This window comes from Sphaeramia orbicularis, chromosome 22, assembly GCF_902148855.1.
Source record: "Sphaeramia orbicularis chromosome 22, fSphaOr1.1, whole genome shotgun sequence".
Taxonomy (NCBI): domain Eukaryota; kingdom Metazoa; phylum Chordata; class Actinopteri; order Kurtiformes; family Apogonidae; genus Sphaeramia; species Sphaeramia orbicularis.
Genome location: NC_043978.1, coordinates 4,808,794 through 4,821,165, shown reverse-complemented (window position 1 = coordinate 4,821,165; position 12,372 = coordinate 4,808,794). Strand labels below are relative to the sequence as shown.

Below are 12,372 nucleotides of genomic sequence, written 5' to 3'. Positions count from 1 at the left end.
ACAGTTGATATTTTTCCAGGCTGCATCTACTTGATGTTCAGATTTAATCCTATAGACTGTAACACTATGTTTATGTTTGATTGAGGCATGAAATGATTTCCTGGCTTTTACCAGATGGTGGAGCTTTAAATGTCTTTGTCAGCAGGAAACCAGCTACAGGGTGGTTACTGTTGTATAACTGATCTTGAACTTAAACCTCACTTCAGAATGGACAGGTGAAACTACAGTTTTACTCCAGGCATCGGTAGTCAAGCTTAATACAATTTTGAGTTGCTTTCAACCTTCAAAGATCAGGGTCACCACTCATGACTAAAAAAGTATTTAACATTTGAACCACTAATCCTATCATTACTCTTCATCAATGCTCTCTATCAATAATCATGTAAAGATTCTCAGCCTTTCAGTAGTATTACAAATGTTTTTTCACATTCAGACGTTCTATGGTGAATGTAATCACATCATCATGTTGTGGAACATTAGTTAAATGCATGTAGTTTCTTCGTCTGAGCAAATAAATGTATGTAACTTGGAGAAAAAATGTAAGGTGAATTTGGAAAACATAAACAAAATATTAAGTGTATAGATCTGTCCAAGTTCATAGTGAAGGGTATCTTATTTTTACTGTTATTATTATTATTATTTTTTTAATTGTTGTGGGATTAAATAAGATTACACTTCCTCCCACTCCTTTTCCAATATATGAATCAAGTCATTTAATGTTATAAGGTTTCCCGTTTTCTTGGAATCTGTTTTATTTGTAGCCACTAATGTAGGATTATTTTGTTTATTTTTATTGCATAACTGAAGTGAGCTGAAAACATCAATGTAGTATATAGTACAATAGTAGTTTTGTGATTTTTTTTTTTTTTTTTTTTTGTTTTTTTAGTTGCACAGTACTGTCCATGTTGGTTTTCCCTCCCATTGTTATCTTAGATGATGTTGCTTCCCTCTCTGGTCCAGTTTTCACATCTCTCGCTACTTTTTCTTTCCTCTAGTCTGTAGCACTGGCTTTGACTCATTTGTGAGGCAGAGGCTGATGTCACTATGGCGCACTTTGACACCGATTATCAGCGCCTGGAGGCATCCTACAGCGACTCCCCCCCTGGGGAGGAGAACCTGCTGATGCATGTGCCCGAAGGAGCCAAATGTATGAAACGCATACATGCAATAAGAAATATGTAGATGTACCCTCCCATGTTTTACAATGACAATCATACAGAAACAACATGACTAATATGTACCAAATGTTTTACAGCCCAGTGGCACCACATAGAAAACCTGGACCTATTCTTCCAGAGAATATCCTTTATTCCTGTATTGTATGTGCATTGTATTCTAAATGTCTCGAACGCCAACTGAACTATTTCTCTTCTAGTTTTAGTACTCTGTTCAGTTATTATCTATAACAAGATTACAAATGGGTATTCTTCAGAACATGTTGCCAAAGTGTGGTTTAACTGAACTTATCTGTTTCAAAGTTTTATATGTTAGCAACCTGGTGTTTTTTCACTCTAAGCAGTGTTACAACATATATAATTGATCTATTTACCACTAGTTGAAGTAGACTGTTAGCACTGTGCTGAATGCCACTACATCACTAACGTTTTTTTATGTTCTTGAGTATCTATGCAGTTAAGTTGGTGCCAGAGTTTGGTACCCAGCTCCAAGTTTCATTCAAATTCTTTTTTTTCTCAATATTCCTTAACTTCCGGTACGTCTATAATCTGCACCAGAAAAATGGATTCACCTGTATGCTGTTGGGAGAGATCTTTGAGCTAGTGTATGTATTTGATCACTCTTTGAACATTTTTAAGCAGTTTGTTATTATGTATTTACCTATAAAAGTAAACATCCTTTCATGTAAATGTCTTTTTTTAATGTTTTCTCAAGTGCTTCTGTTGTCTTTCTCTGCACAGTCAGTTGCTGTTTGTGGTTGGCTTCACAGTGTTCCTAGCTAACTGCATCGATTACGACATCCTGTTTGCCAACAAGTTTGTAAATCACACTGATTCATCTAAAGTTACTTTGCCTGATGCCTTTCTCCCAGTGGATGTCTGCAGCGCACGGTGAGTCAGACAGTGTATTTGCTAGATTGTACTCTGTGCTGGAGGACTTTGTTCATAACTTCATTCTTTTTTTTGTACTTTTTTTTTTCCGAAATAAATGTTTAAAAGGTATTGCCAAAAACAATTTGATTTGTGTCGCATATTTACAATTTTTCCTATCACCACACCATATCTATCATTGTGTCACCTGTTTCAGATTGTACATTGTATAGTAACTGATAAAGGTGTACTGCATTTTATGTTAATTTCTTTAATGAAAGGACAGTTTGCATTTGGTATAAGAAAACCATTAACTTTTAGGCTGACAATGGCTGACACTCATTTGGAATGATGTAAAATCCAATTGAAAGCAAATTAAAATAGAGGATCAAGCAAGTATATAAACAAAATTAATAAATGATATAGAAGAACAGGCACACAGTTAAGTTGTGTAGTAGGTGCAGAAAGGAGACTGGTTTTAAATTTAGCAGTGCAGTGACATATTTGAAGACTATTCCATTTAACTGTGAATTCTGCATTTCTTGTCTCCCAGTATCCGACACAATGCATTTATGATCTTTGTGCTGGTAATATCTGGAGTGTTTTGGCTGCATCGTCTGGTCAAATTTATTTACAATGTTTGCTGCTACTGGGAGATCCGATCCTTCTACATTAATGCCCTTAAGATGACCATGGTGAGACAATCAACTTCATGCCAGGATATCATTTTAAACCTTTATTTTCAGTCATGTTTCTTAAAATCATTGTGTGGATCTCAGTCGTGACTGTTTCACTTTTCTTTCCAGTCAGAACTACCTTATGTGACATGGCAGGAGGTTCAGGCAAGAATCGTGGAGATCCAGAAGGAACACCAGATCTGCATCCATAAAAAAGAACTGACAGAACTTGACATTTATCACCGCATTCTTCGCTTTAAAAATTACATGGTGTGTGGAGTTGAAATCTTAATAAACATGAGCTGCTCATGCAAATTAACAAAATTGTTAGAGGTCTAAAGAAATTTCCTTACTGTGCTTTCAGGTTGCCATGGTAAATAAATCACTCCTTCCTGTGAAATTTCGACTTCCTGTACTCGGGGAATGTGTGTTCTATACCCGGGGTCTCAAGTACAACTTTGAACTCATCTTCTTTTGGGGTCCAGGTATGTGTTTGAAAGCTGTGATTCATAAAGTACCTGTGTGTTTACACGTCTTTGATGTGCTGCACACATGTGGTACTTTTCATACACTTTCGTTTATAAGTACATGTTTGTATCAAGGATTCGAATTACAAAGATGTCTTCTGTTAGATTTTTCTTCCATTTACTCCTGAACAGAGGTGTGAAGTACTGAAGTACTGTACTTAAGTAGTGCTTTTAGGTATGTGCAATGCACTTGCTTGTTTATTTTTACGACAAAAAGATTATTCCTTGCCTTATTCGGTGAGGTGAATGTCACATACAACAAGACAACATGAAAACCATTTGAAAGTCTTATCAAGACAAATATATTGTAAAACACAAAACAAGATGAAAATTATGTTAAAATGTAAAAACACCAAATTGAAGTGAAAGATGCAACAAAATGACTAAAATATTAGACAAAACCATGTGAAAGATGTAACAAGATGAAAAAGACAGAACTGGCAACTTCTACTGCCATGTCGGGTTGAGTTCATTTTGCATTTTTACCTGTGTTTTTTCCTACCATCTCTGCTCCTGAGTAGGTTCTCTGTTTGAGAATGAGTGGAGCCTGAAATCAGAGTATAAAAGAGGAGGGAACAGACATGATCTGGCGGACCGCCTGGCATCTCGTATCCTGTGGATTGGCATCGCCAATCTGCTGCTGTGTCCTGTCATTCTGGTGTGGCAGATTCTCTACGCCTTCTTTAGCTATACTGAGGTACATGCGTCATACCCATACAGCTCTAGAAACCATTAAGACACCACTGCAATTTCCTGTGAAATCAGCATGTCTGCATTTATGACAGCCATTCCATTCCTGTGCCTGTTGAATTCCAACACAAGCACACCTTATTCTACTTAATAAACACCTGATCCATGTCTTATTTAGGAAGGAGAAGTATAAAAACCACTACTGTGGCCATCACTATCTTCTTGCAATAGACAAAAACAGTGTTATTAATAACACAAAAGTCATTGGAATCAAAAAATAACTATTGAAAACTACTCGACTTCTGCTCTGACAATGTTCTTAAACTCTGAGGACTATTTTTTCTGAAAACACGGCATCTTTTTGTTATTTTGACTATGTGTCGTGTTCTGCAAATCCATGCTCTGATTAACAATATTTTAATTTAGAATTTGGAATAAATTTTGTCAGTAGTTTAGAGAATAAAACAAAAATGTTCATTTTACTCAAACACATACCTATAAATGGTAAAATCAGAGAAAGTGATAATTTTGCAGTGGTATCTTATTTTTCTCTAGAGCTGTATAGAAGCTTTTCATTTATGTGAAGTCAAGATCATAGTTTGAGTATGTGTCCTTAGGTGATTAAACGAGAGCCTGGTTCTCTGGGAGCGAGATGCTGGTCTCTGTATGGTCGATGTTACCTCCGACACTTTAATGAGCTGGACCATGAGCTCATGTCACGTCTCAGCAAAGGCTACAAGGTTAGTGCAGCTTATGGATACATGAAAACTGCTTATTTAATTTGCTTCTCCTTCTGTATCTAGTTTTATAACCTAGTGAGTTAGTTTTATTTTATTCAAAAGCCTTTTAAAGCCTTCAGCTTTAATGCAGGTTTAAGGATGTCTGCAGGTCTGTGAAAGTTCAATTTTATAAATACAGATAGATAGATAGATAGATAGATAGATAGATAGATAGATCAAACACATTATATATAATACATTAAAAGTATAAAAACAGACCTGGATTTAAAAAAAACAAACAAACATCCGGACAATTAAACTATAAGGTGCTGTAGTTTTTTCTTAATTTTTTTTTTTTTTTTTTGGTACATTCAGGCTGCATCCAAGTATATGAATTGCTTCCTCTCACCACTGTTGACCGTGGTGGCCAAAAATGTGGCGTTCTTTGCTGGGTCTCTCCTGGCTGTGCTCATCGCCCTGACTATCTATGATGAGGATGTACTAGCGGTGGAACATGTCCTGTCATCCATCACACTGCTGGGAGTGTGTATCACTGTCTGCAGGTAGGTGTCCACTGTTTGACCCACCTGTTCCAGTGTTTTGTGAGGATACAGACCAATCACACCACTTAGTTTGTCTCAAAAGCCTGAAGAGGTGATTACAATTACAACCTGAACCAGCTAATTATTACAACTACATAAACAACTGCTCTTGTTTAAATATATCAGATCCTCCTTGTCTCCCTGAAAGTATTACCATGTTAATATATTAGTGAATTCAAATGGCGTACATGATGAAAATTATGCAAGATGAATATCAGTAAGTACTATAAGTAAGCATTAATAGCTAACTCTATTATAATATAGAGTTACTTATATTATAAAAACTATATGTTTAGGCCCTCTACCCATGTCATAAATGTTATTATTGGCTGTTTAAATCTGTCCAGAGTTGGTCGCACTCTTGGGTAGGTTATTCTGCTGTATATAGGACTTTAGGAGGGTTTCCTTCCTTAAGTTACTCCTGACTCCTTAAAATCTGTAAAAGTTCTAAATTTAATCAGTTCATCAGTACATTTCCATGAATTGTGATGTAATAAAATAAAATTTCTCCTATAATCAGATATATTTTTATTTATTTTTTGTTTTTTTAGGTTTGAGGTTTTTTGTGTGTGTGAAGGCGCAATGACCAGTTCAGTTACCAGTTATTCAGCATCATTACTGCAGATCTTAAATTCTTTTCCACCTTCTCTCTCTGTCTGCAGGTCATTTATTCCTGATAAGCACATGGTGTTTTGTCCTGAGCAGCTGTTGCGGGTCATCCTGGCTCATATCCACTACATGCCTGACCACTGGCAGGGCAACGCTCATAGATATGAAACCCGTGACCAATTCTCACAGCTCTTCCAGTACAAAGCCGTGAGTACAAATATGTGAATTAATGGTTACTATGATTAGCATAAATTACAGCTATACACTAAATGACTTTTCAAGTGGTGTCAGTGTTGTGGAGAATTCTTCTATGTCAATGAAATCATTACAGGTTTGATGGAGTTGACACGGACACAGAACTCAGTCGGAGCTGTCTTTAGACAACCATTTCTTGACCAAATTCCAGCCTGTTTGATATTATCTTAATTTTTTAGTTTTATGCAAACAGTCTCAACCAACAGATGTGCTCTCTCCAGCAATAAAAAGGAGGCAGTTACACATAAAATCCCTGTTGCTGGGTTAACGCTGATGCAGAACAGATGTCTAAGAGTGTATCTCAATTATATATGTTTTTGCTTTTCATCAGTTCTGATTGGGAAAGACAGACTTTCTATGGTTGGATATTTCTGAATATTCAACATGAATATGCATTTCCAATCATACAATCTAACAACCTGCTCTGTTAGTGTTAACAGTTTTCTTACTTCTCCATAACACTAACAACTGCTTAAAAAGTACTGTTTAGTTTAGATACAGTCCAGTGAGAGGACAGAGCTAAACCTTCCACTGTGTATGTACATAGGTGTTCATTCTAGAGGAGCTGCTGAGTCCAGTGGTGACTCCAATCATCCTGATCTTCTGTCTGAGGAGAAAGTCCCTGGAGATTATTGACTTCTTCAGGAACTTCACAGTAGAGGTGGTCGGGGTGGGAGACACCTGCTCATTTGCTCAGATGGACATCCGTCAGCATGGACATCCTGCGGTGAGCTACTTACAGATCAACTGTAGCTATTCAGACAAACGAGGATACACTAAGCTCTACTATCTTCAGTACTGTTGGACTTCACTTATGCTGCGTTTCCACCACATGGTACCAGCTCAACTTGACTCGGGTACCAGTTACTATTCCTGGAGACCGTTTACATTACAGGATACTACCGACTTTAGAGTACCTGGTCATCACAGCGACGATGCATGTAACTTCTGTGACGTCTGCTCAGAGAGTTGCTGATAAACTCGCTTGTTGCATGTTGCCCTGTCAAGCTCACGCTGAATCTTTTCATCGGCCACCAAGGACAGAAATGTCTGAACCTCCTTGACTGACTTTGGTGTCGTTTTGCGGGCTGTCATTTAGCCTGCCGGTATACATACTCTATACTTCCAAATCTGTTTTTTAAAAAATGGTGTGTCACACATTGATGACGCAATGACGCAGAGACAACTCTCTGACTAGTCAGTGGTCTGCAGTGTTTACACGTCACATTTTAGTATCTTTTGACCCGTTTTGGAACCAAGGCCGAGTAAGTACTAAAAAAGTAGAACTGGGTACCAGATTCCAGGTTCTTTTATGTAATGGAAATGCTAAAAGGCTGAGTTGAGTCGAGCCGGTACCACGTAGTGGCAATGTGCCGTAAGTCAGTAATCACTGAGATACAGAGAAGCTGCTGTGTGGAAGAGTCTACCTCTTATCATTACATTTTACATCAGTGTTCCAAAGTGGAAAATATTATTGTACCAGTGGTTTCAAATTATTGTAGTTTGAAGAAAACTATGGTGCACAAGTCATGACGAAGTGATTTACACTGGGTAAGTGTAGCAATATAAACTACCTCAAGTTAAAGACAGCTGAGCTCATGAGATGAATTCAAGGTCATATGAAAAAATGTGCATTTAAAGACAATCCTGATGATGTTGGGAAATTATTTAAAAAGCTATATGTAATGTAGAATGATTACAGCTACTAATACTGAGTGTCACATAATAATCAAATTATGCATTTGGAATTATTGATCCTGCATCATACAGTGAGTAATGATTATAACATAATTTGAATAGAATAGAATGGAACTGCGTTTACTGTCATTGCAGAACACAAGTAGTGCAGTGCAATGAGATGTTGTTTGTATGTCTCTATAAAGTGCCCAGTATAAAAAAAAAGAGAAAGAAAAAACAGTTCATAGTTTACAAATTTAAACAGAAAGGAACTAAGGTTAGTAAATGTGCACTATAGATAGAAATGAAATATAAACCTGAGTATAAATTTTTTTTTTTTTTTTTTAGATGTGGCTATTGGTAGAAATATGTGCAATAGTGCAGTTAGCTTCAGTATAAACATGTTATTTACATCACAGTGTGGTGACAATTTGCATCTAGAATAGTATGTTATATACAATTTCTGTACATTTAAATATATGTTATCCTTATTCAGAACAGACCTGAAGATCCATAATATATTATGGGTTTGATTGTCATACATGTAAATATAAATTGTGCATTTCTGTCCATTATGAATTACTGCCTGTCTTTCACATTTTGATTGATTACATAAGCTTTGTTTTTTCCTTTTATGCGTAATCCTTTATATTTGTGTACAGGAGGTAATATTTTTTTCCTCTCCTTGTTTATTTGTATTATATATTCTTACTCAGTTGAGTATATAACTGAACAAATAGCTGTGGTTTTGGGGTTGATCCTGCTTGTCATCTGCAGTGGATGTCCGAGGGGAAGACTGAGGCATCCATCTACCAACAGGCAGAAGATGGGAAGACAGAGTTATCTCTAATGCACTTTGCCATCACCAACCCCCAGTGGCAGCCTCCTCAAGAAACCACACACTTCATTAGCCAGCTCAAAGAAAGAGTTCACAGAGAGGCCACCGGGGTCCCAACAGACACACATCCACTGTCACTGTCAGAGTCTGAGGTATGATAATAACTTAGTGTTAATGACTGAACCACAGAGGGGTGACCGCTTTGAATCTCTAAACAGCTGTTAAAAAAAAAAAAAAAAAGAGCTCATTTTCTTTATGTCCTTTCCCTCTTTTTTTCGTAGCCAAGGAGTCTGATAGCGAACCTCCTGGCAGGACCATCCACACTGTCTTCTGTCCACTTTGGCCGGGACGGTTGTCTGAACAATCACACAGCAGCTGGCATCGGCGACGGGGCGTCGGCCTTACGCTCACTTTCCCCCATTAGCAGTAGTCTGTACCTGAGAGGCAGTCTTAGTGCAGCTCACAGAGCTACCAGCCACACTTCAGCTGTGAGCAAAGCAATGGCAGGCTCTGGGTAAGAAAACACAACCTCTGAGTTAGACTTAACCTCAGTTCATATTTAGACTGTGATCACTAATATGCTGGATGAGATCATAGTTACAACCACGAGGTATAATTCGAAGTGTATTCTGAGTTGTTTATTTCTTCCAGTTTTCTTAAATTTTTTTTCCTCTTCTATCGCCCAGTCACCACCTCATCCTTCACATTTTTGTCTTCTTCTAGAACTGATGCCCGAACTGTGAGCTCAGGAAGCAGTGCATGGGAGGCTCAGCTGACCAGCTTGGTCCTATCAGAGTATGCTTCTACAGAGATGAGCATCCATGCCCTTTACATGCATGAGGTAACTGTGTGTCAGCATATATGTAAAAAAGTAGGAACCATAGGCAGAAATAAAATATTGAATAAATATTAAAGGTTATCCCACCATACTTCCCCATTTTTTGGTTCTTGTCATTCTTCCTTCTGTTCTTTGTATCCCTGTAGCTCCATAAACAACAGTCGCGTGGCGAACTGCCCCGTCACACCTGGCACAGGCAGGAAAGTGACGAAAGCAGTGACAGTGTCCCTGATGAGGTGAGGAGTGAACCCAATACTCACTTGAGGAACTTCCCTCGCTCGCACACTTTCCCCACCACAGTTCCCAGTCCCAGTGCCATTCCCACCTCGGCTTCAGCCACCAGCAGTTCCACATTGAGCCAACAGGGGGTGCCATTACAGAGCAGCCGTCAGCATCACACTGGGAGAACTACTATAGGTATTTATCATTTCTTCTCTCTATGCCCAGTGTGCTGCAGAAGTGTACTCTTACGCCATGATCAGACTACATATGTAAATAAGAATTTAAGTTCTGTGTGGTGTATGTGTCTACATCTTTTGTTGTTGAATGTAAGAAGTGGTGGATTTCAGATGTTCTTCAGTTGTGTAAAGCACTAACATGCTGTCTAAGTTCAGAGTACAGCCTCTATGCCTTTGTGTTATTATTTGATGACTTCCATATAACCCTCAGCTACATAAACATTGGTGTTCAAAACACTGTGTTTGATTATGACAGAATTCACACTGATGCTTTTATACTCTTAAAATGTGTCTGTCTTGTGTTTCACAAAGAAGACCATAAGGATGTAAATTATTGATAGAGAAATGGAAGTAAAATACAGCTCTCCTTTTTTGCAGCAGACCACTGCAGAGATCTCTGCACCTCAGAAGTGACAGAACTTGGTTGTGACCTATTCAAACATGCTGGACTTTCCAGACTTCTCACTGGTTGTTGTTCACCATGTTGGATAACACAAACTGACACATCTATGTCAGCTGGATCATGCTGGAATTGGGCTGATATCATGTAGTGTAACCATAGCCTTATTTGGTGTTTGATGTGCTCTTATTTTTGTTAAACAAAGGAGAGATCCAGGGCTACCATTAAAACATACAACTCTAGCCTCAGATAACCAGGCCTGATAACACTGCATATTGAAGTTGTGTGACTGTGTGTGACTCAGTGAGTTAAAATTTCTCAGCTACATCCTCTGCTTTTGTGTTGCGCAGACCCTGTAGGTGCTGGGGTAAAGGTGGTGAGGTCGGCCCGTGTGCCTATGGGGGGTTGGGCTGAAGATACCCAAGGAGCACCGAGACATCATGAGCCCTTACCTGAGGAGAGCTCAGAGGACGAGATGCCTCCTCACATACATAAGGTTAACCCAGGCGCAATCATGTGATGCTATTTTGTTTGACTTTTTGCAGTGTTCATAAATTTGAATAAATGAATGAATGGATGTTGTCTCTTTCATTCAGGTCACATAACCGAGCCACATGAATAAGGATCAGCCTTAAGTAGATGCATTTTAATCCTTGAAATCCAGGAATCAACCATCTGATCAGAAGAAGATGGACAGGATGTTCTACAATTCCTTCAGATGACCAGAGAAATCGTCTAGACATGTTTAGATTGACATTATCATCATCCATCAGTTGAAGACACAGTGGACTTACAACATCAAGGACTTAGCATAAGAATAAAAACATGCTTTTAAAAGCACACAGGGAAACAGGCTACACTACATTTTATAATATCAGAAAAAACCCAGAAGCATCATTGGAACTTGTTAAAAATTGGTGTCCACAAAACTCTGTGCTGTCTGTGTGTGTGTTACCCTGTGCTCTGTACTTCAGCTTGTACTCTGCTTCACTGACAAAAAATATTAAGGCCTCAAATAGAATAAAACAATTAACACCTTGTCAAGTAATACATTTTATTTGGCTTCATACTTCATACATTTATTGAATTTCAAAGCTTGAGTGAATTTTCTAAAAACATCCTGGAGTGTGGCTCATCTTGCACTGACAGACATGTATGAAATGTAATTACTCAGAAGAGCCAGGTGTAATGCATGCAGACAGTGTAAATATCAGGTTATTTGACTCCCTAGTACACACATTATGAGAACAGCATTTTGTGATGAGTAATGAAAAATACTGCAATCTAATTTCACTATTTTGTTGTTGTTTACCACTCATTATTTTTCACATGGCTTGCTAAAGGGTGCACTAAACAAACAAGGCTGTTTTAAGCATGGAATACTGATGTCTGTGTCATGCAGATGCCCCTGTAGTACAAATGCATGACCATCAGTGAGTCAATCTTCTAAAGGAGTAAAATAGATCAAACCTTGACAAGCAAACTGTACCACAACCATCCTTTTTACACATCCTGCTTATGATCATCCATTCACAGCATGACTTCTGTTCATTAATCCACATAGCTGTAAAAGAACAATTATGCACTTTAGTAATTTGTCATTGCAGAGGGTGTCATTACATGTGGATTGTTTATATGTCTATGTTTTTAATATATATTTTTAATAATTTTATTTATCAAAGGGAAGTGCCATGGTAATTGATAGTTGTTGGCTATGTGGATTGAGACTGTGTTTTCTTTTGTGCATTTGAAAAGCTGTAATGCATGTCTGGACTGATGTCTGAGGATCCAGTGGGTCAGTTCAGGTAACGTTACATGAAGGTGATAATTGTTTTCTGTTTTGTAAGTCCTCTATAGTATCATTTTATACAGTTGTAAATTCATCAATTAAAGTCAAACATTGAAAATGTGTATGCGCGTTTAAATGGATTTGCTTTTGAATAAGTAATTGTATGAGTCATCAGTGTATCAATGTAGTGTTTACAATGTGACATGAGTGTTTTGTTTTTTTTTTCTAGCACACCCAGGACCGTGGTT

At 37.9% G+C, this 12,372-nt stretch overlaps 1 protein-coding gene and 1 long non-coding RNA gene across 7 annotated transcripts in view; both read left to right on the top strand.

The window, feature by feature from the left end:
- The window catches only part of atg9a (ATG9 autophagy related 9 homolog A (S. cerevisiae)), a 13,688-nt gene extending 1,445 nt beyond the window's left edge, over positions 1-12,243 (top strand). For 3 of the 6 annotated variants that reach the window (XM_030126669.1, XM_030126671.1, XM_030126673.1), the window contains exons 3-20: positions 996-1,147; positions 1,256-1,299; positions 1,716-1,780; positions 1,917-2,066; positions 2,599-2,740; positions 2,852-2,992; positions 3,087-3,207; positions 3,771-3,946; positions 4,557-4,679; positions 5,034-5,221; positions 5,923-6,076; positions 6,672-6,851; positions 8,579-8,791; positions 8,921-9,153; positions 9,363-9,480; positions 9,624-9,894; positions 10,686-10,831; positions 10,932-12,243. In XM_030126669.1, the coding sequence (XP_029982529.1) occupies positions 1,045-1,147; positions 1,256-1,299; positions 1,716-1,780; positions 1,917-2,066; positions 2,599-2,740; positions 2,852-2,992; positions 3,087-3,207; positions 3,771-3,946; positions 4,557-4,679; positions 5,034-5,221; positions 5,923-6,076; positions 6,672-6,851; positions 8,579-8,791; positions 8,921-9,153; positions 9,363-9,480; positions 9,624-9,894; positions 10,686-10,831; positions 10,932-10,940 (2,577 nt within the window). In that variant the 5' untranslated portion in view covers positions 996-1,044 and the 3' untranslated portion in view covers positions 10,941-12,243. Of the gene's footprint in view, positions 1-807; positions 826-995; positions 1,148-1,255; positions 1,300-1,715; positions 1,781-1,916; positions 2,067-2,598; positions 2,741-2,851; positions 2,993-3,086; positions 3,208-3,770; positions 3,947-4,556; positions 4,680-5,033; positions 5,222-5,922; positions 6,077-6,671; positions 6,852-8,578; positions 8,792-8,920; positions 9,154-9,362; positions 9,481-9,623; positions 9,895-10,680; positions 10,832-10,931 lie in introns of those variants that run through there. The other 3 variants (XM_030126670.1, XM_030126674.1, XM_030126675.1) reach the window with 3 other exon arrangements.
- Positions 7,285-8,139, top strand: LOC115413662 (uncharacterized). The gene is made up of 2 exons (XR_003934500.1): positions 7,285-7,679; positions 7,715-8,139. It is a non-coding gene; the product is annotated as an uncharacterized LOC115413662 (long non-coding RNA).
- Positions 12,244-12,372: the final 129 nt, after the last annotated feature.